The sequence below is a fragment of the Marmota monax genome, unplaced genomic scaffold (genome assembly GCF_021218885.2).
Source record: "Marmota monax isolate L192 unplaced genomic scaffold, Marmota_monax_Labrador192_F-V1.1 WCK01_AAM20220418_F8-fsc00125, whole genome shotgun sequence".
Taxonomy (NCBI): domain Eukaryota; kingdom Metazoa; phylum Chordata; class Mammalia; order Rodentia; family Sciuridae; genus Marmota; species Marmota monax.
The window spans coordinates 3,494,639-3,518,665 of NW_026695235.1; the positions used below are offsets into that span (position 1 = coordinate 3,494,639).

Here is a 24,027-nt window from a genome sequence, read left to right on the forward strand (position 1 = left end):
TCCAAAAAAGAAATGCCTCATTCTACTTTATATATGACTAATCAACAGGATTAATACTTGTACTAACTTGGGGTTTAATTTATAGTCAAGCTAAGTACACAAACAACATTTTTGAGTTGTGAGGAATGTTTTATATATCACCTGTAATAGGGCATTATCTATGATCCACTAGCCAAACCCATCCACTCCCTGCTTTTGTCTGTGAGCCAAGAATAGTTTTTACATCTTTAAATAATTGTGGGGAAAAATGCTATTTTATCACATGTGAAACTTTTATGAAATTCAAATTTCAATGTCCACAACCTTTTACTGGAACCCAGCAAGGCTCACTCATTTATGTATCATCTAAGGCTGCTTTCACACTACATGGCAGAATTGAATAGTTGCAAGAGAGACTGTGGGGCCCATAAAGCCTTAAATATTTACCACCTGGCCCTCTATGGAAAGTTTGCTGACCCCGGATCCATTCAATGAAATGGATATTTTGTGAGAACAAACACACCTACTCCTGTTATTTAGGTTTATGCAGTGACAGGTTGACCTATTTAATACAGAGGTCAGGAGTCATGAACTATAGGAGAGGGACATTTAATTCTTCTGTGTCCTCTATAAAGCACATGATGCACTTTGCACCAGGGAAGGTGTGACATCCTTAAAGAAAAGCAGCATCTTGAGGGACGGAAGAGCTGCCTGTTCAGCCAGTCACCACAGGGACTTCTTCCCCAGAAGCATTTCTCAGTAGAGCCTTGGGCCTTGTATACCATCTTAGTCTCTCAGCTACCTGTGTCACTGCCCTGGCACAACTTAGCTATGAACGTGACAGAAGACTAGACACGGAGTGTAGGAGGATGCAGACAAATGGAGGAGAGCACACTCTGTACCAAGAATTTGTCCTGCAGAGATCATGCAGATTAGGTGGGCTGAGGCCCCTGCTAGCCTATAAGGAAACTTTGTGTGAATTAGATAAAGGCATCTATCTTCAACACTTTATTTCCAGTTGCCACAGATTTTCTTTTTAACAGACACACTGCTCACCTGGTCTATGAATGGTGCCCCCTAGAGTTCTGCGGTACACACTGGTAAGGACTGGATGCTGCAGCCCTGGGAGGTACAGCATTGGGGTGAGCTCACCACTGTACGGGATGGTGCAGAGATCGAAGATGAAGGACAGAGAAGTTTCCGGAGGAGATGGTGGGCATGGGGGTAGAGAGGTAAGGCCCTGGGGCAGGACATAGAGACATGGTAGGGACAGAGAAGGGAGACTTCTGTTGATAGGACATTGACTGATTTCCGACCCTGGAGAAATGAGTATTGCCCTCTCACCCAGAAACTAACTGCCTGCATGCGCAACAGCTCAGTTTCTAGCTGGTGACTGTGTCATCCAACTCTGTGACTCATTTCATTTTACATTGTTTCTGTTCATAGTGTTCAGATTAAGTCTGCAGAGTTACTGTGCGGTCACATCTCTCTGTGAGGTGTCCCACAGCTCTCCAAAGTATATTTACTGTCTGCCAAGTAGCCTGCATTGGATGTGAGAACATCTTAGCCTGTGCTTCTGTTCCGTGAGAACTGAGACTCAACCCGGGCATTCTCCAGGTCATCCTGCCTGGAACTTCCTGCCCTTCACTGCTGAAGAAGCCTCCCTGGAGGAGGTGCCAAGAGTCAAAGTGGTTTCTTCCTCCCTTATTTTGGTTTATGGTGAGGGAATACAGCAGGCTTCACCTGGGAGGGTGTGGGAACCAATCCGTGGGTGCTAGTGACCTAGGGCTTGGAACAGCCCATTGCTCTGGAGAATGCTGTTTGGGGTGCCTTGCCAGCACTAAGGAAACTGAAAATGATGCAACCTAAAATTCATCCCAGTGTGGAAATACTGGGTTCCTCAATTATTTAAAAAAAAAAAAAAAAAAAGGGCGGGGAGGGGAGAGAAACAGATGGCTAGGATTATTTTACATTCATACAGCCAGTTACAACATAAAATCACTTTCAAAAGATATTGACTGTTTTTCTTTTAATTAAAACATGGTATAAATAACAAGTATAATAAGTATAAATATTAACACATTTCATATTTGCATTCAGGGAAATATAAACATATGATATATTCTCTGTGGGTAAGTTCATTTAGGTACTTGAAAAGCATAAGAAGCCAGACGACAGAAATATAATACTAGCCACTTGGGAGGTTGAGGCAGGAGGATTACAATTTCTAAGCCAACCTGGGCAACTGAGCAAGACCTGGTCTCAAAATAAAACAAAAAGGTCTGGGAGATAACTCAGAGGCAGAAAGCTCCCAGGTTCAATTCCCAGAAACACACACACACACACACACACAAAAAAAACTGTATCAATATTCATTTTGGGGGGAAAATACACACAGAAGCATTCAAGCATAAAAAGGCATCAGTCTGCAACATATTATCAAACACTTCAGAAAAAAATAAAGCAATTATGGTAAAATGTTAACATTCGGGAAATCTGAAGGTTATACAGAATTTTTTTTTAAATTTTCTGTCTTAGGTTATTTAAAAATAAAAAGTTAATCAATATCTATACATTTACAACTTTTGTAGCTGGATATAAACACAGTGCACTTAATGTCGTACTAAATCACTTTTGGCAACTGGAGTAGAAACAGATGAAAATAACCTGTTTTTAGAGTGTTCTCTCTGGTTTTCAGTCCATACCTCTAGGATGAGAAAGAGGCCAAGATGCTCCTAAATCAAAAATTTCATACACTCTATATTGGCACAAGGGTCTAGACTACATGCCCTGCAGTATTTACCTGTAGAAATTTAAAACATCCTATTTGTCACAGATAAAATATTTTGAAATGCATGTATTTTCATCAAAAAATCCTACAAAAAGCGATTTAAGTGGTAATAAAATCGTTACAAAATAATCAGCACCTGCAGGCTCAAAACAACAAAAACTAGTAAACTTGAGACGCTCGGTTTTCTTATCGTGGCATGCCACCTTGTGGCCAAAAGCTGAAAGACATCAGAGAAGGAAGGAAACCTGTCTTAGAGAGGGTCAGAGAGGCCTAAGTTTATTTTTCCCTATTTCCAGGAACTGTGCAGGGCATTTCCTCAGAATAATTCTCAAACACACCAATAGGGAAACAGTCTCAGGGTCACATAGCTAATAAGTGGCAGAGGTAGAATGAGGGAGAAGTAAACCCACCTAACCATAAATCTACAGCCCCCAAGAATCCCGACTTCAAACCAGAATTCTCTAGAAACCAAAACTAGAGGTATTCTCCTACTGTCCCCCTCATTGACATTTTTATTCCCTAAAATCAGGCTGGCAATGGTTTTTCCCAAAGCCTGTGGCTTGGGTTAATTCTATATTCTCCTAAAGCCACCATAACAGCAGCAGTTTCCTCAAATTATATTTCTCAAATGTCATAGGAGATCAACTTCTGGGTCTCAAGTATGGAAGGTACAATATAACTGACTCTTTCCTTCTAAAAACTTACTGCACATTTTTGAAGAGCTGTAAGGGGGAAAAAATGTACGGAAGGCTGAGAGGAGGATATTTTGACCTAGTTCAACCCAGGGATTCAGCCCAGGGTCTGCCATACTTCTTGGACACGTTTTCCTGGGTCCTGAGAGGATACAAATGTTTTATATATATATTATATATAATATATATATACCCATATATCTGGGAAAATGCTGGTGGCATGAAGAGTGGGTTTGGGGGGTCAAGAAGGGCTGAGTCAGGATTCCAATCAGTAAGATACTTGACCTCTCTGATCAACGCTTTTTCCTCTGAATTGTGAGAATGGTAGGTGACCCCAGGTGAGAGAGTTCTCAGTGCTGTGTTAAGTGACCCCAGGTGAGAGAGTTCTCAGTGCTGTGTTGAGTGACCCCAGGTGAGAGAGTTCTCAGTGCTGTGTTAAGTGACCCCAGGTGAGAGAGTTCTCAGTGCTGTGTTGAGTGACCCCAAGTGAGAGAGTTCTCAGTGCTGTGTCAAGCAAGAGAATGATGCTAAAACAAGGTCCTAACATGGAATGATTAAGCTAGCAGTATTAAGAGGGGGAAAAATGATGGACGATCATAGGAATGATGAAAAAAATAACAGTATTAAAGAAAAATAAGTCATTAGAAACTCCTTAGCTACAGTACAACTTCATTATTCATGCTCTGTAATGCAAGTTCACCTACTTGCTAAAATGTATTTGTTAAGGTACTTCATGCTTAATGAAACTTCGTTTATTGTTGAATCGGAATCAGTATTTGATGGTATTTCTGGATCACTCGAGTATATGTGCAGAGACTAAGTCACCTGATGAGCTGAGGTGAGCAAAGCAAGGTTCTCCCTGCCTTCTCCTTTCCGCTTTCCCACTGTGAACAGCGACCCTTTCAGCCTGCTTAGCACCAGTGTCTTCCACACTTGGGTTCTTTCTGTGGGTGATTTCCAGCTTAAAAAATGGCCTCCCCGTGTATTGCTGAAGTTGTCCAGCAGTGTGCCTTAGGGAGATCTGTTAGGGGTTACGGTGAACAAGGAAGTTTAAGCACGTTATGGCGCCGCAAATCCAATGGAGGTGAGTCAACAATATATATCAAATAAGGTGTCTTTAGACATAAATACACATAACACAGAGTTTTATATTCATCAGCCAAACACAACATTGAGACCAGCAGCTCTAGGAACCTACCCTGTCTTTCCCCTAGAGACGATGAATTCGAGACAGTGCTCTCGAATTCAGAGTCCACTGCAACTTTATAGAACCCACCTACTGAGAATATCAAGAATTGACTATACTTGGAAAGTTTCAAATTTAAGGTAAAAGGGAAAGAGGTGGAGGACAAAATATTTTGGGACTGGTAATAATGAAATCCAGGGGATGGGTTAAAATGACAGACATTAATTAGCTTAATTTAATCACTCCATGTTGTATTCAAACATCCTATACCACTTTGCACCTCATCAATTCATAAACTATAATTTATCAATACATAATTTTAAAAAGTATGAATTTTTTAAAAAGGAATTCAGGCATGAGACCCTTTGGATATTAAACCACCAGACTCAGCACACAAATTAGTTCACTTATAATAAAATGGAAAATTATTATTTCTAAGAAAATGGGGATGGGCTATGAAAACAAAAATCGTGTCACAATTCCCTCAAGGTTAAAAAAAAAGACTCTAGGATTAAATAAGCATGTTCTGATTTTCTTCAATAATTCTTCAGAAAAACATTGCAACTATCAAACACAGCAGGCTATTCTTTTATTCTTAGAGAAATAAGGAAAAATAATCAACTGAGTGACTCAATTGCTGGGCTGGGGCTGTAGGTACAGCACATGCTTGGCATGCACAAGACCCTGGGTTTGTTGCCCAGCATCAAAAAAATACTAATTTCTACTTCAAGTTCTCATTTTTCCTATCTTAACAAATGATACAGTGAAGAAATTGATTTGAATAGCACAAGCTTAACTGGAATATCTTCTAACAAAATGTAAAGCAGTGCACAATAGTGCACACCTGTAATCCCAGCAACTCAGGAGGCTGAGGCAGGAGGATTACAAGTTCAAGGCCAGCCTGGATATCTTAGCAAGATCCTGTTTCAAAATTTTAAAATTTTAAAAGGCTGTGAGTGCACGGGGGATGTGGCTCAGGGATAGAGCACTTCCCTAGCATGGCAAAGCCATCTTCAATCCTTAGTACAGCAAAAAAAAAAAAAAAAAAAAAAATGTTTACAGAATAAAATTAGCCTTAGGTGTTTCTCCTCCAGGGCTTAAATGAGTTATCACTTGACCTTAAAATATGTAAAAGTAGCCCCAAACTTCCACAAACTTTAACCAAAATCCAATTTAGTAACGATAGGAGAGTGGCATGGAAGAATTAGGATAAATTTATACAACTGGCAGAAATTCATCTGAAGGAATTTTAATCTATAAAGAAGCAATGCAAACAAATACTCTTGAGTTGACATCATACCAGACACCCTTCTTCTATCAAGGAAAAATAGAGAACATGAGTTCACTGTGTCTGCATTGAATACTCCAGGGTTCTTGCTGAAGAGGCCAAGTTAGTGGTTTGAATTGACCTTTCAGTCCTCAAAACTCATTATGGTAATGCATGTCAATGTCTTAGGAGAAAAAAATATATAATGGGAAAATCCAGCCTGTTTTTTTTTTTTTTTTAATCAATGGAAACACAAAGACTACAACAAGGATCTTAGAGATAGTTTATACAATAGAATACTCTGATAATGGTAGTCCACACGCAAAAGACATTCAGACTCAACAGCCACTGAACCTGGGTAACAGCGAGACCTTTATTAAGGGAATCACATGTGTCTTTAAATGATTACCAAGGATCCTACTAACTCACAGTCTCTGTGAGGTGGATACTAACATTATCTCTCTTTTTCTTTAATGAGAAAATAAACACAGGAAATTAAATGACTTGCTCACAATTAAAAAGCAAATTCATGTCAGAGTCAAGAACAGAAAAGACCACACCACCACTTTCAGTCGGTCTTTCAGGGATGCCCTTCATAAACCTTTACACCAACATCTTACAGTCTTGGCATTATTTCTCCTTATTTTATAAGGATGAACTGTTTTGTTGTTCAGTATACTTAAACAAGTAAAAGTGAACAGCAAACCAATCTTTATGGTCCGTTTTCTCCAACACACAATATTAAATGTATGAGCAGTCATGTGCATTGCAACAGGTGATAAGGCTGGGAACAAGTCGTCAGTCTTATGATTGATTCTCTGGAAGCAAGACAAAGCTTACTGCCATTTTAGGAAACAAGAAAGAAGTAAGATGGCATCTAGATAAAAGGCACAGCATTCTGCAATTGCTTCATTCGCTGCCCACAGCAAGTCCTCTCAGAGAGGAGACAGGAGTTATGCAAGATAAGGCTTGCATTAGAAGTTGCATATACTACCATTGTACCATTCTGTTTTACAGCAAAAGCCTCTATAAAACCCCTCTGGGGAAAAGTGCAACATAAAATCTTTATAACAAAGGAAAGCAAAAGTGTCCCAAAAGGCCCATAGGAATATACAGTGCAAATACAGGATTTCAAACTCAGTAAAGAAGTTTTGGATCAGAGTGAACTTTTAGTTGAAGATAAATTTTGTAGCAACTGTTCACCCAAAGCTTGAGAGCCAGAACAAAAAGAGACTTGCAGTCTGTCTCTAAATGGATGAAATGCCTAAATTTTCACTAGGTCATAAAATCCCGTCTGGGAAGAAGCTTTATCTTTAAACTAGTTATTTTATTTTATTTTTTTTTAAATATGGTTCATGCTTCTAAACTGAAGCTGTCTCAAGCTTGCCTGCTATGGAACCATGTAATGTCAGATAATGACAGGCTGTCAAAAGATAACCTGGTAGATCATTTAAGCTGCTTTTACAGGAAGAACATGCTGAGCTGCCTTATAGCCTTTACATTAACCATACAAACAGAGTTTATATGATTATCCACTATCCTTTCCCAGATAAAGTCATATTAAAGGAATTCTTTTTAAAAGAAACTTTCAAACTAGTCCTTTGGGCATTTAAAAAATCTTCATATAAAAGTCCACTTCAAAAATCCCATTTGTAAGCCAAAATAAATTACAACTTGCAGAAATATCTTTTTTAATGGCTCAAGGCTTACTCCAATGTACATGGAGCTATATTTTTTGCACATCTTCGGAAATTGGAGACACTGAGACAGAGTATTTACCTCTAAACATGATGACATAACCCTGGCTCAGGGAACAGATCAAGCTTTAAGTCTCGGGAATAAAAAAACTGATACTCATCATCAAATCTATACAGTCTTATATTATGTACATATTAACAGTCTAGTCAATGAAAAAAAAGGAAGGAATTTCAGAAAACTATTTCGAAACTCAGGCATAAAAATGTAAAGAAACTAAACATTTAATGTACAATCTATTCCATTTGGCAATGTGTAAATTATATCAAGAGATAAAACCTATCTACAAATAGGATATAACAAAAGGAAAATGTGATTTAAGAAGTGATCTCAGGTCCAGAGCTCTTCAGTTCTTCCAAATTTGTAGATCAGAGTGCTTAAAAAAATACGAATACAAATCATGAGAAACAAATGAATGAGTGACACAGAATCTGTTTTCTAAATATACTTTGACAGGTACTTCACTGATCCCTTTGCATTCATTTATAAAACTAAATGAAAGATCATGGTGGAGGTATCTAAATTCACTTATTTTGTAAAGCAGCTTAATCATGATGGCTGAGTTTAAGTATTCCTTCTTAAAGCCTAGAAAGTTATTACATAGGAAACTTGTAGGGGAAAGAGACATTTCTCATAGTGGCAGTCCTTGGGGCCCACTATATCTGAGTTACAGTCACCAAAGCTTCTTTATTCTTTTAACAAATCATTATTGTGTGCTCAGGACTGGCTACATGTCAGGCCCTGGCTAAGTGTTGGGATATGACTGAGTCAAAATGCACAAATTTGCCTCCTAATGCAGCTAAAAGCCTAGGGAGGATGACAATCAAATAAATGTAAAAGTCCAACTGAAAAAAAAAAAAAAGCCACAAAGGAGCAGCACACAAATATCATAAGAGGGAAATATAAGGATGTGATCTACTCAGAAAAGTCAAGAAAATTTTCCTGAGGAAGTGGTGCCTGAACCAAGATCCAAAAGAAGAGGGAATTGTCTGCAAAGCTGGAGGAAGGAACAGAGAGATGGGACCATGAGGACATGCTGCATGTGTTGAATTTGAAATGTCAACAACCTGAGAAGAGATGTTAAGTAAGAATCTAGATACAGAGTTTAGACCTGGAAACACACCCACAACTCATCGGCATCTAAGCCATAACTGAAATTATAAGCATAAACGAGCTCATCTAGAGAGGAGAAGAGCAAGAAGACAAGAGTGAGCCTAGAACAGAGCCTTAAGAAACTTTAAAAGGTATGGTCAGGGAATGTGTGTCAGCTTGCAGGAGTGGCCAGTAGGAGAGGCTGTGACCCAGTGTGCTATTCGTGGTGCTGAGAAGAGGCCTAGCACATGGACACACAAAGGCTGGCCTGAGAATTTGCCAGCCCCCGGGCCCAGCACACAGTTGATGCAGCTGTCACTGTCCACCTGAGCACAAGTCTTAATGCACACAAGGTTCTTGCTCATCCAGCTGTCATTTATGTGGATTTATCTACCACCTCAAACAAGTGCACTTAAATCTAAACAAACAACTGAACTTAAATCTAATCCCTAAAAAATACTGCCTAAAATGTCCTCATGAAAATTTACTGGATCTCCTGAAGGCTGTCAGTCACAGGGCAAGAAATACGATCACAAAATAGCAGGAACTCAAACATCTTTCAAAATCAGGAGTGTCCAGGCAACAGTGCAGTAAGAGGAAACCCAGATAAAACATGGGCGTCTCCCTGAGTTCTGAGTACAGGGAACCCAAAGTGGTGACTTCAAGGCAAAGTACAGAAAGTCATGCAGAGGGAGCCCAGGAGAGCCATGGGGTGGCCACTGCATCTTCACTGAGTACTGATCAGCAGGTACACTGAGGAAACTACACAAGCAGGAAAAGAAAAGCCCCCTGGGTCCCACAGGGCTGGGAGAAACACCCAGTTTCTCACACAGATTGGAGACACTTCAGGACACATGGAACATCAGAGTATAGGAAGGAACACTCAGAAGGTAGTACTAGGAAGGGGACAAATTAGTCCTGGACAAAAGCTGCTCTGGTGTTGCCTAACCAAGCTTTAAAAGAAAAAGAAAAGACTTGATAGGGTCAAGCCATTTCCAAGTGACCTAACTGCATCCCAGAACAAAGTTGAAAAATATTTGTGAAATAAAAAATCCAACCCCAACAAATTGCATGTAAAGCAGCAAGTAGGTGAAAATAGATGCAAACTGAAAAGTAAACAGAAGCAGAAATAATCAACAGAAGCAAACCCAGAAATGACAGAGGCAATTAGACAAAGGTAATGAAGTAGTTGGAAACATACCCAGTATGACCAAGAGGATAGAAGAAGGCAAGAGTACGTTAAGGAGAGACAAGGAAAATATAAAAAGACTTAAATCAAGCTTCTAGAGATGATAAATACAATATGTGATATAAAAATGTCACAGGATGGGATAACAGTAGATCAGAAGTCCATGAGTCTAGACTTGTGTTAGGAGTCCATTAGCAGTGAGCCTAAAGACCCAACAGTAGACACTGTTCAGACGGAACCAGTGAGAGAAAAACAACAACTGAATATGAGTGAGCTGCGCCAGGCCTGGTGGCAGGTGCAGTGGGTCCAGCTACTCGGAGGCTGAGGCAGGAGGAGTTCAAGGCCAGTCTGGGCCACATGGTGTGAGATCCTATCTCTTTAAAAAGAGGAGGAAGAGGAGGAGGTGGGGAGGAGGAGAAGCAGAAGAAGTGGAAGCAGAAGCAGAAACAGCAAAAGAAACAGAAGCAGCAGAAGAAGCAGCAGAAGCTGAAGCAGAAACTGCAGCAGCAGAAGCAGCAGTAGAAACAGAAGCAGAAGAAGCAGAAGCAGAAACTGCAGAAGCAGAAGCAGCAGCAAAGAAGCAGAAGAAAAAACTGCAGAAGCAGAAGCAGCAGCATCAGAAGCAGCAGCAGAAGTAGAAACAGAAGAAGCAGAGAAGGAGGAGGAGGAAGCACTGATGCAGAAGAAGAGGAGGAAGAAGGAGGAGGAGGAAGAGAAGGAGGACGGGGGAATATTTGAAGAAATAAGGGCTGAAAAGAGTCCAAATTTGACGAAAACCATAAACCACAAATCCAAGAAACTCAATAAACTCTAATCAGAAGAAATATGAAGAAACCGCACCACAGCACATCATAACTCTGTTGCTTAAAACGAGTGACAAAGTTCTTCAAGGCTTAGATCTTACTTAACGGATGCCTAAAATACCTATGTTGACAGCAAGACATTTGCTCTGAAACACAGAATACAGGCGTCACTCTGGAGGTGGAGGCTTCTTAGAAGATTTCCCCTAAAAGAACACTTTGGGGGGGTAAGCAGGGGGTACTGAGAAATAGACTCAGGGACACTCAACCAATGAGCTACATCCCCAGTCTTATTTTGTATTTTATTTAGAGACAGGGTCTCACTGAGTTGCTAAGCACCTCGTGCAGTTGCTGAGGCTGGCTTTGAATTCATGATCCCCCTGACTCAGCCTCCAGGCCACTGGGATTATAGGTATATGCCACTGTGCCCAGCTTCCTTTTTATTTTTGAGATAGGGTCGACTCAGATGCCCAGGCTGCCTGGCACTTGTAATCCTCCTGTCTCAGCCTCTTGAGTTGCTAAGATTACAGGTGTGCACCATCACACCTGTAATATCATTTTTATACCTGCTTTAATTTATCTTAAGAACTCAATTAGAAAGCTCAAATCCTACCAGGGTTGGGATATAATATGCATACTGTGTATTAATTCTAATTTTTCCTTTTTCTTATTTTTCATAAAGGTACACATGTGTTGTTTTTGTTGTAGTTTAATAAAGCAAGTGTCTAGGTTCAAATCCCTGCTTGCATTTACTATCTGGGTATTGTTAAGTAAGCTCTGAACCTTATTTCCTTATCTATAAAATGGGACTAACACCTGTTATATATATATTGAAGTATTAAATGGTAACATATATATTATTATGAATTAAAAGGTAACATATATATAAAGTATCCAGCTGAGGTCTTGGCACATGGCAGGACCTCTAATTAAAAGGCCTGTATGTGCTCTTATGTAACAGTGGCATTTTTTTTTAATTGTTTCAAGCAGTCCTATCCTTTCTAACTAATACAAGGGACTCCTGTATGTTCCATGCACATGCTGCTCTTATAGAAGAACTGACATTTCTGTGTTATAGAAGTAAAGAAATTAAGCAACTTACCTAAAAAATATAAGAGCATTTTGAAAAAAGACAGCTAGTCCCGGATAAACATCAGTATCTGCACATGCAAAGTAAAATGGATTAGAAGATTACAAAGACAAATGGCAGTAAGAAAGTCGGTGACAATCATAATGACATACTCTACATATTAGAACATACTACTGTTATTAATACACCAACTCTAAGACATCCATAATGAAACTGAAATAATAAAACACCAATTTCATTCTCCCAAAGATGGCTCTTAGCAGATTTTCTTTTTGTCTAAAGTAATTGCTATGGTTTTAACTATTTTGATCCCAAAAGTTTGAGACCAGCCTGGGCAACCTAACAAGACCCAGTTTCAAAAACAAAACAAACAAACAAGCCAGTGCTAAAGAATCAGGTTTTTTTTGTTTTGTTTTGTTTTGTTTTTTGGTGAGGTTGGGGAGTACTGGAATTAAGATTAGGAGCATTTTGCCACTGAGCTACATCCCCAGTCCTTTCTATTTTTTATTTTGATGCAGGGTCTAGCCAAGTTGCTAAGGCTGGCCTCCAACGTGCCATCTCCTCAGCCTCCTGAATGGCTAAGATATAAGTATGTGCCACCACACCTGGCCAGCTTGTCCCTTTGCTTCCTATGACCAATACAGAAATATAAAATGGGGTTTGGAATGTAGCAATTCTCTAGAAATTTAAAATGATAGAAAGATACAAAATAAAATTTTAATTTTTTATAGTTTTCTAATGTATTTTCTTTCATGAATTCAGGAGTTATATTGTACAAATATGACCTATATCATTTTTTTCACTGACTCTATCCTGGAGGAAATAGTTTCTATTTTCATAGGAAGAGGAAAAAAAGCAGAAACTACTTAAATTTTTTGGATAATTAACTTTTGTTAAACTATACAGATTAATTAAAAAATACTGGACAGGATGAAGAAACTGGTTTAACTTTTTGTTTTAAGCATCATAGCAAACAAAAGAGAGTTCCAAGTTTAACCCCAATTCCTGGGACTGAATCCTAATTCTATCATGGACTAATAAACAATATGACCTTATGCAAATTACTTAATCTCAATACATCTTGGTTTCCTCATCTGTAAAATGGGTATTATGGCCATCTATCCCACAAAGAGTCAAAATTAAATGAATGTCTATGTATACTGTCTAGGTACCTGGTTCCTTAAATGGTACAGGTTGAAATATATCTTATCCAAAATACTCAGGACCAAAAACCATTTCACATTTCATATTTTTTCAGATTTTGGAATATTTGCATAATGATGAAATAATTTGGGAGTTCTACCAAAGTCTAAACAGAAATTCAGTTATGTTTCATGTACACCTTATACAATAGTAGTCTGAAGGTGATTTTATACAATATTTTCAGTGCACCTATGTTTTGACTATAACTCATCACATGAGGCCATGTAAAATTTTCCACTTGTGACATCATGTCAGCAATTAAAAAGTTTTTGATTTTGGAGCATTCTTGATCTCAGGTTTTCCTGTTAGTGATGTTCGACCTACATACATATAAATTACAGCTGCTATTATGAATATTAACAATTTAAAAAAACTGTACAGTAAAAGATTGGAAACATGTAATAAATGTCTTCTGAAATAAAAGTATATTCACTGTATAAATAGAAGATTATAGACTGGGGATATAGCTCAGTTGGTAGAGTACTTGCCTTTTATGCTCAAGGCCCTGGGTTTAATTCCCAGGACCAAAAAAAAAAAAGAAGAAGAAGAAGATGATGATTATATATAATGAGCAATGCTGTTGAAATAAGATGAGACCCACAATTAAGAAATTTCTCAAAATGCACTAGTTCTTGGGGCTGGAGTCGTAGCTTAGTGGTTGAGTGCTCACCTCGAATGCATGAGGCACTGGGTTCAATCCTTAGCACCATGTAAAATAAAGATATTGTGTCCATTTACAACTAAAAAAAAAAATTTTTTTTTAATGCACTAGTTTTTAGGCTAGTGGCAGAGTGCTTGCCTAGCATGTGTGAGGCCCTGGGTTTGATTCTCAGCACCGCATATAAATAAATAAAACAAAGGTCCGTCGACAACTAAAAAAAATTTTTTTAATTAAAAAAAATAATAAAAATTAAAATGTACTAGTTCTTGAAGATTAAGATAGAGCCAATGAGTGTACAGCCTTTATAAAAAACACTTCCCTACACACCTTACAGAAATGACAAGTTATTCCCATTTTCACTATAAAAACTGGAAAATGTTATGTGCTGCTTGAAGTAACTGTTAAAATAAGCAGAAGGTCATCAAACTACAAAATGGTACCCAAAAACTTACCTCAGTATACAAACTGAAACCTAATTTAGAAATGTATTCTTTATAATGTAAGATTTTTCTATTTTGCTTCTGGGTTCAGCCTATTAAGCTTGCTGTTCCTGCTGCTGGATGAAGCTCTCTGAACCTGTATGGTTTTGGGTACTGCCCAATTCATGAATCATTCTTTGCCCAAATAAACAGTTCAAGTGTCAAGTTTTTCATTTAACATAACTATACAGACCTTTCAAGGAAATCAGTGATAGCAGCTCACCCTTCTTGAGTCAGAGATAAAATGGGCTTAAAATATATTTTCCTATAGAAAATAGGCAGATACACTTGTGGTTGCCTAGGGTTGGAAAGGGAGGTTATGGGGAATAACTGCATAATGGGCATGAGATGTTTTATTGAGTGATAAAAATGTTCTCAACTGGGAGAACAACTCTGTGAATATTCTAAAAATACTGAATTGTACACTTTAAATAGATGAATTATAGGTTATGTAAATTTCATGTCAATGAAGCTATTTTTTAAAAAGTACTTTCCTTCTGTTGATCTTTATCCTAGAACCATGTGCTCTATTAGTGTATGTTTTTTGGATGCTAGGGATTGAACCAAAGGGCCTCCACCCCTAAACTGTACCACCAGCCTTCTATCAGTAATTTTTATTGGGGTACTGGGGATTAACTTCAAGAATGCTTAAACAGTGAGACATACCCAGGCCTTTTTATTTTTTATTTTGAGACACGGTCTTGCTAAATTGCCAAGGCTGGCCTTAAACTTGCAATCCTCCTGCTTCAGCCTTCCAAGTCACTGGGATTACAGGCATGCACCACATGATCAGCTCTATTCATATTTTTAATTAACTAAAATAACACATTTTAGATATATTTGGTGAGCAATGTTATTTAAATATTAGTCAACCACAGTCCTCTTGAACTCTCACTTAAAACTTGTACCACATGAAAAACAAAGGCATTCCAAAAATCTTTGGAATGATCGGTATCAATCAATGAGATTTAAGGAATACTATCAAAAGTATTCAAAGATCAGCTGTGGGTCAGGATAAAAATATGTGACCATTAAGGGAAGTACAAAGAGATTCCAGAGGTAGAGAGGTCAGAGGACAAATAAATGTTCTCTGAAACCAACTCCTATATTTGGGAAGAGCCCATGAAACAGGCTCTTGGATGCTTCCAGAGAGATTGGGCTCTGCTTTTTAACTCCAACCTGAATGAAAAGCTTTTGCACCTGGCACAGTCAGAATATTCAAAATGGTGATATTCAGAATGGTGATATAAAGGCACATTCCCTACATTAACTGTTTCTGCAGGAAGGGTACACATATCTTTGCTCCTACGCTTAAAAACTCCTCTTTGTATAAACTTAAAAAGAACAGGCTAAAGTTGGAAAAAATGTCAGTAGAAAATATTGGATCCACAGCCCTTGTCTGAAATCCTGAGGGCAAGATAAGCATCAGAATTCAGAATTTTTCAGATTTAAGAACAGAAACATAAAACATGTATGTTACATAGCACCCCCAGTGGGTCCGAACTAGCATCCCCAAAATCAAACATATTTGAATTTGTTTTATTTATTTTTGTAATGGGGATTAAATCCAGGGTTCTTTACCACTGAGCTATATCCCAAGTTGCTCTTATTATTTTATTTTATTTACTTATCCATTCATTCATTCATTCATTCATTGGTACTGGGGATTGAACTCCTGGGTACTTGACCACTGAGCCACATCCCCAGCCTTATTTTGTATTTTATTTAGAGACAGGGTCTCACTGAGTTGCTTAGCACCTCACCTTTGCTAAGGCTGGCTTTGAACTCTCAATCCTCCTGCCTCAGCTTCCCAAGGTGGTGGGATTACAGGCATGCACCACCATGCCTGGCCTTATTTTTAATTTGAGAAAGATCTTGCTAAATTGCTGAGGCTGGCCTCAAACTTGTGATCATCCTGCCTCTTGTCTCTGGGTAGCTGGAATTATAGGCATGCATCACCATGCCTGGCTTCAAATTCATTCTTGCAATAAAACATTTAAATACATTAAATGGGATAAAGACCCTATTGTACTGTCTGTCATTTTAGGTCAGGTTTTCCTGTCAAACCAGTTGATGAAAAACTTGATTTTGAACATTTTATGGATTTCAGAATTGTGTAGATGAGAATTAACTACAGATCTATACTGGTTTCTCATTTTTATCAGGGTAACCCCCAGTAAATGGCCTCTAGTGGAAGAGACTGGCTGTCCAAGATAAGGAAAGGAATCAAACTCCAGAGACGGCTGAAAGATCAGCCTTCGTCAGTGGCTGGGATTTCCTAACAGAAGTCATCCTGTTGCGCAGTATAAGCTTTATTAATGACTAGCGACTCTCCATGCAGAGGAATAGCTTCCAGCTAACTCAATAATTACACTAAATCTTACTCCAGGTGGACTAAGTCCAATATGAAAGACATCTGAATTTATCCTATGAAATAAAGGAGTAATACTTACTTTGGGTAACATATGCACCAAAAAGAATCCACATGGAAGCAATTAGTGACCCAAACATCAACATGAAACCAATGAAGAGCCAAACTCGAGCACCTGTATAAATAAGAGGCTTTATGATTTTGTTCATTTTTGCAGCTCTGTAATGGCTTAAGAATACAGAACACTAGAAACACTATTTATATAATATATATTTTGCACATATTTATATAAATCTATTATCGTAATTAACTGAAAATTAAAAATGCACTCATACCAAAAAAAAAAAAATAAACCCCTAAAAGAGATTAAATCATACCTGGAAAGGGAAAAAGAAAGAAAAGTTACCTTTTTACTAGCTAGAGGAATTAGTATCTGAGAAAACTAGGCAAACTGCCTTGGTAATTAATTACTCAATTAAATTCATCTATTAAACCCTAACTGGAAAAGTATCCCTGTTATATATTCATCAATATAATTGCTTTATTATAAGTATCATATGTGTACTGCAGATAGCCATCACCAGGCAGAAATGAACAAGGACCAACATGTTCCCTTTTAATCAATGATAAGCTTCTAAAAAGTACACCATCCTCAATATGGTATAAATAGCTGCTACTTACTATTCAAACTTTTTACATCTGAGGCAGCCAACCTATACCACATACTCTTGGAAAGGTCAAGGTCAGAAGTGTCTCTTCAACCCTGGATTGTGCAGAATTCTAGAATCTCAATAACAAAATCATCTGAACACCAAGTGCACTCAGCACGTTTTTAAGGAAGCTGGTCAATACTGTGTCAGACCCTGTTTCACATGCACATGACTGCCCATCACTCTGTAGAAAAGTAACAAAGTTCTGATGACATGAAAATAAAATCCTAGCCAATTTTCAAAATTGGAAACTAAATTTTCCTCAACTGCAGTTATTCTGTTACTAAGTGTATATGAATACCATATATTTAGACAACATGTAGGCAAGAAATGCTGATCAAAACTCAGCATAGGAGCTGGAAATATAGCTCAGTTGGTAGAGTACTTGCCTCATGTGCACAAGACTCTGGGTTTAACCCCCAGCACCATAAAAAAACCACCACCACCACCACCAACAACAACAACAACAACAACAACAAAAACTCAGCATGGTTAGAATGGATGATTTTTGAAAGACATAGGCCTCTAGCTAATTTAATTTTATTAGGCAAAGCAGCAGCTCTCCAGAAATATATAATTAAGTTTCTTTCCTTGGAGAAAGACAACTTCCTCTAAACCATATATAATCATAGCTTTTATCTAAAAATGAATAAAAGGAACTATTTTTTAAAAACCTTGCAATTATTTTCCATCATGTCCTTTACATATACCCATACATGTTAAACTTTCTAATAGAATTAAACAAGAAAAAAATTTCTCTTGAAAAATGAGTATGCTACCAAAAGCAACATACAGAATGCAATACCCATCAAAACACTAATGACATTCTTTACAGAACTAGAAAAAACAGTCCTAAAATTCATTTGGAAGAATAAAAGACCCAGAATAGCCAAAGCAATTTCAAAAAAACAATGCTAGAGATATCACAATACCTGACTTCAAACTATACTACACAACCATAGTGACAAAAATGCATGGTTCTGGCATAAAAACAGACACACTGACCATGGTACAGAATAGAAGACACAGAAACAAACCCACACATCTACAGTCATTGATCCTTGACAAGGTGCCAAAAACATACACTGGAAAAGAGACAGCCTTTTTAACATACGGTACTGGGGAAACTGGTTATCCATAAGTAGATAAATAAAACGAGATCCCTAACTCTCATCCTATACAAAAATCAACTCAAAATGGATCAAGAGCTTGGAATCAGACCATAAACTATGCAACTCCTCCTAGAAGAAAAGAGAGAATCAACACTCCAGCTTTTAAGTACAGGCAATAACTTTCTTAATAGTATCCCTTGAAGCCCAGGAAATAATGCCAAGAGTTAATAAATGGGATGGAATCAAATTAAAAAGCTTCTGTACAGCAAAGGAAACAATTAGTAATGTGAAGAAAGAACCCACAGAATGAGAGAAAATCTTTGGTAGATACTCTTCTGACAGAGATTAATATCTAGAATACATAAGAGCTCAAAGAACTTTACACCAAAAAAATCAAATAACCCAATTAATAAAGGGGCAAATGAATTAAACACTTCACAAAAGAAGAAATACAAACAACCAAAAATATACATGAAAAAAATGTTCAACATCATCAGAAATTAGGGAAATGCAAATCAAAACCACCCTGAGATTTCATCTCACACCAGTTTATTATTATACAAATAATAATAAACGCTGGAGAGGGTGTGAAGAAAAACACTTTGGGCGCAACTGTAAAGTAGTACAAGCACTATGGAAATCAGTATGAAGTTTCCTCAAAAAACTAAAGTATGGACTCTCCATATGACCCAGCTATACCACTCCTCAGTATTTATCCTGAAGAATTAAAGTCATCTTACTACAGTGATATGGGCATACCCATGTTTATAGCAGCACAATTAACAACAGCCAAACTATGAAACCAGCGTAGATGTCCATCAACAGGTAAGTGGATAAAGAAAATGTGGTATATACACACAATGGAATTCTATTCAGTCATAAATAAAAATGAAATTATATCATTTCCAGGAAAATGGATGGAACTAGAGACCTTCATGTTAAGCAAAATAAGTAAAACTCAAAAGGTCAAGGCTTATAAGTTTTCTCTCATATGCAGAAACTAGAGTAAAAAAAGGAAAAGAAAGTTGGTGTGGATTGCCTAAAAATCAAAGGAATGTTAGTAGAGGAAAGGGACCAAGAGGTAGAAAGAAAGGAGGGAGGGGGGAAGTGCTAGGGAGTGATATTGGACAGATTATATTGTTATATTATGTGCATGTACAAATATATAACAACAAATCCCATTATATACAACTATAATGCATCAATAAAAAAATGTGAAAAAAATAAGTGTACTTTTGTTTAGCAAAAATAAAACTATAACATTTTCCCTCTTTTGCTTTGGCTACCAGAAAGCTCAGAGTTAAGGTTAACAAACAATTAAGAACATCTATCTTGTCCCACATTTTAGGTACAAAGATTTTTCCACCTACTTTCTGTTCCTTTTTATAGCTTTATTATTTAATATTTATAGTACATTTAGTATAGTCCATTTATAGTATATTTATTATTTTGATACTTTCCTACTAATTCTTCCAGGAATTAAATAGTTTACAAATACATTTAAGTACTGTGAAAGCTTGGTAGGGACTATAAAACAGTTTACCCTTAATTTTTGAAGCACTTGATAAAACTTGGTACCACATATAAACATAAATGTGAATTTTAACCCATAGAACAAAACAGCAACAATCACTGAGTAAGGGTAAAAAGTATGAACTTGGGAACTAGATATAGACCCAAAGGGAAATACAAACTCCATCTTTATTTTTCTATAAAAAAAGAGATAATATTAACCATCCATAGCAATGTCTGTGAAACATTCTTTAATGACAACAATCAAAGAGCTGGGTGCAACAGCACACACTATAATTCCAGCTGCCTGAGAGGTTCAGGTAGGAGGATCACAAGTTAAAGGCCAGCCTGGGCAATTTAATGTGACCCTGATTCAAAGTTGGGGATGTGGCTCAGTGGTAGAAGCCCCCTAGATTCCATCTCAGTAACAAATACAAAAAAATAAAAATGACCAAATAAATTATTGTATGTTCTTCACACAACATTTTCACTTGTAATTAATACCTGTTACTTTCTTCACCCTCTCTCACTCTCTTTTCTTAGCTTGGCAGCACTGGGGATTGAACCCAGGACCTTACGCATGCTAGGCTATGCTCTACCACTGGGCTACACACAGTCTTGTTTTTTGTTTGTTTGTTTGTTTTTTAATATTTTTTAGTTGTAGATGGACACTATACCTTTATTTGTTTATTTTTATGTGGTGCCAGGGATCGAACCCAGTGCCTCACACATGCTAGGCAAGTGCTTCACTGAGCCAAAACCTCAGCCCCTATACCCAATCTTTTTTGTTTTATTTTGAGAAAGGTTCTCACCAAGTTGCCCAGGCTGAGCTCAAACTTGCAATCCTCCTGCCTCAGTCTCCCAAATTGGGATTATAGGCATGTTCCACCACACCCAGCTGCCCTCCCTCATTCTTGACATTACTGCTGAGTGAGTATATGCATATGCACACATATACACACAAGTGTGAGCACACACATCTAAAAAGTGAGTGCACAAACACACAGACACAAATGTTTGTATTGTGCACTTTTACCTTAGGTTTATCTGTCATTTGTCACTATACCTTCCCTTTCCAATTTTGGCTTAGATCTCAGTAGCAATAAGGCTATAAAATCTACATCATTTAAAGCATCATGTAGAAAGAAAGCTAAGTTATTCACAGCTCCTTTATTTGGTTTGAAACATTATGATGCTAACTATATGACTCCATTTATATGAAAGTATAGAAAAGGCAAAAACTGGGCCTGGGGATGTGGCTCAAGCGGTAGCGCGCTCGCCGGGCATGCATGTGGCCCGGGTTCGATCCTCAGCACCACATACAAACAAAGATGTGTCCGCCGAAAACTAAAAAAAAAATATTAAAAAAAATTCTCTCTCTCTCTCACTCTCTCTCTTAAAAAAAAAAAAAGAAAAAAAGAAAAGGCAAAAACTACAGTGTTAGAAAACAGATAAGCAGTAGCCAGCCAGGAAGTGGTGGGAAGGAGATTAACTACAAAGGAGCATGAAGATATTCATATGATTGTAGCAGTAATTATACGAACTGTAAAATTCAGCAAAGTAATTCACTTTAAATTAGTGAATTTTATGGTACATAAATTATATTCAATCAAACTGGCAAAAATAAATAAAAGATACTATATGACATTCAGCCAAAGGAACCACAAGGCTTTATCCTAGAAATAAGCACACTTTCGTGGCTTAAAGCAAGGGCTCTGGAGCCAGATGGTCAATGTTCAATCCTGGCTCCACCACATCCATGCTTTGTGATTTTGGACAAGTTATTTATTAAGCTCTCCGTGTCTTAGTTCCTTCATCTACAAATGAGGACAATAAGAGAACCTACTTCATAGGAGTATTATGATAACTAGTGAGTTAATGCTGCAAAGCACATAGGAAATCCCTAGTGTACAGTGACCGTTCTACAAGTATTTGTTATGACTCTTAATCATTCTTCAAAACTGCCTTTCCCACCTACTCCAAATTTCCAACCATGACCAAAATCACCCTCCCTGCTCCTTGTAGGTTAGAAATCATTCCTCACCTGTGCCTTTTACACAGGGTACTGAAACTCCACTGAAAACAAACCCCTGGATACTAACAGAACATGTTGTAACCTAAAAAAGGAAAAATACTATTGGATGACAATTCAAAAGAATTCAAATTACCAAAAAATAATTTATTTGTACACAAACAGCATGTCTCTTCTAAATAATTTTGTTGCAGTTACTGGGGTGGTTACTCATGTAATCAGAATTGAACATGAAAAGCCCTGTAGCCCTAACATGTTCATTACCATGCTGTCAGGGACCACAGCCAGCTATCTCCTACGTAATATCATTGGTCAACATTATGGAAAATATTAAACCTATCATTAGCACTATAAGAGTAACCTAGAGTCCATGATCTATTGATTTTGAATAGTAACATTTTATACACCACAGGCAGTTTAACAGGACAAAACAGGACTAACTTTCTTAAGAACTTGAAGAACACTAAAACTTTTCTGAAAGTGAATAAAAAATGTTCTAAGGCTGGGATTGTGGCTCAGCGGTAGAATGCTCGCCTAGCATGGGCGGGACCCCGGTTCGATCCTCAACACCACATACAAATAAAGGCATTGTGTTGTGTCCATCTACACCTAAAAAATAAATACAAGAAAAATAAAAAATGTTCTATATCATTATTACCAGTATAAAGACTCATAATAAGTTGGTTTTTCTGCTGATAAGTTCCTATTTTGCCAGCATCCATTAAATAGCTCAAAGTGCTTTTACCTGTTCTTCCTAAACAGCCGCTTTCATAGCTGTCGCCTCTCACCTGAGCGTTGGACACAGCATTTATCCTAGAACACAAAATGATCCAGTGAGCTTCATGCTATTAAAATTCTCATAGGTATTTACCTATCACTTAGAAGGAAAACAGATTCTTTCCTAACTTGAGTCAGTATTTAAATAACTAAACATTTTTAAATTATTTTTTAAGATGTTAATGGACCATTATTTTCTTCATTTATTTATATGCAGTGCTGAGAATCCAACCCAGTGCCTCACACATGCTAGGCAAGCACTCTACCACTGAGCCACAGCCCCAGCCCCCTAAACACGCCTTGTAATTTAGCAAAAATCCTAGTGGATAGAAATAAGTCTTATTTTCTTCCCAAGGACACTCAGAAAATATACTTTTTATAAGAGATTCTATCATTTATCTCCAGAGATTATGGGAAAACAATCAATTTTCTCATTTCTTTGCCTATTTTACAGTTATACAGGAATGATTCAGATTAGTTATCCCATCTTAGGGTTCTCATTATAAACAAGTGTTAAAACAGGGGTTGTGAGTGTAGCTCAGTTGTAGAACATGTACTTAGCACATGTAAGGGCCTGGGTTGAATCCCTAATATCATAAAAGAAAAGGGGAAAAAAAGAGTTAAACAGTTTCACTTTGTGCTAAAATTTAAGTGATTTTCTCTGATCCGTTTCTTAAAATGAGAGGAAACTTAGGGCACATATAATAAACAGGATACTTGATCCAGCTTCAATTTCCTTGTTTGAGTAAGGTGCATTAAGAAGACAGGAACTGTCTTCTTTTAGCAGTTTGAAGAGATATAACAGTTTTGTTTTCCATAATATAACCTTTCTTTAAAATTCCTGACAGAATAAGAAAATCATATAATCTTTATGTTTAATATATTTTTAAATTGTTAGAAGACATTGTGAAACTCTTTTATGAAGTGAAATAACCATTAAACCTGAAAGTGATTTATCAAAAAGAAAAGCCACAGATCAATATTATTTTAGGTCAATCCCGCCCTCACCCAAAATATGAGTACATGCAGTCAAGGAGCACATTTTAAAAAATTACCATCCATGGTAAAAGTTCAGTGTATAGATATTCAACACATTTCATTAAATCTAAGATACCATCAATATTCCAAGAAAAATAATATTATCATTACTATTAAGATAATAAAACATGAAGAAATATAATTTGATAACTAACAAAATAGTTTAAAAAATACAAGGAGAAAAATCACATGATAATCTTTATAGATGATAAAAAGATATCTGACTAAATTCAACACTCATTCTTGGTTTAAAAAAAAAAAACCTTAATTAAAGGGAAATTTAAATTTATC

At 37.2% G+C, this 24,027-nt stretch overlaps 1 protein-coding gene across 2 annotated transcripts in view; it reads right to left on the reverse strand.

Annotated features, from left to right (window-relative positions):
- Nucleotides 1-6,264: 6,264 nt before the first annotated feature.
- Nucleotides 6,265-24,027, reverse strand: part of Tmem50b (transmembrane protein 50B) — a 43,223-nt gene continuing 25,460 nt past the window's right edge. For both annotated transcript variants that reach the window (XM_046439096.2, XM_046439097.2), the window contains 4 exons: nucleotides 22,667-22,734; nucleotides 16,638-16,730; nucleotides 11,854-11,911; nucleotides 6,265-8,046 (listed from right to left, as the gene is read on the reverse strand). In XM_046439096.2, coding sequence (XP_046295052.1) covers nucleotides 8,001-8,046; nucleotides 11,854-11,911; nucleotides 16,638-16,730; nucleotides 22,667-22,734 — 265 coding nt within the window. In that variant the 3' untranslated portion in view covers nucleotides 6,265-8,000. The remainder of the gene's footprint in view (nucleotides 8,047-11,853; nucleotides 11,912-16,637; nucleotides 16,731-22,666; nucleotides 22,735-24,027) is intronic.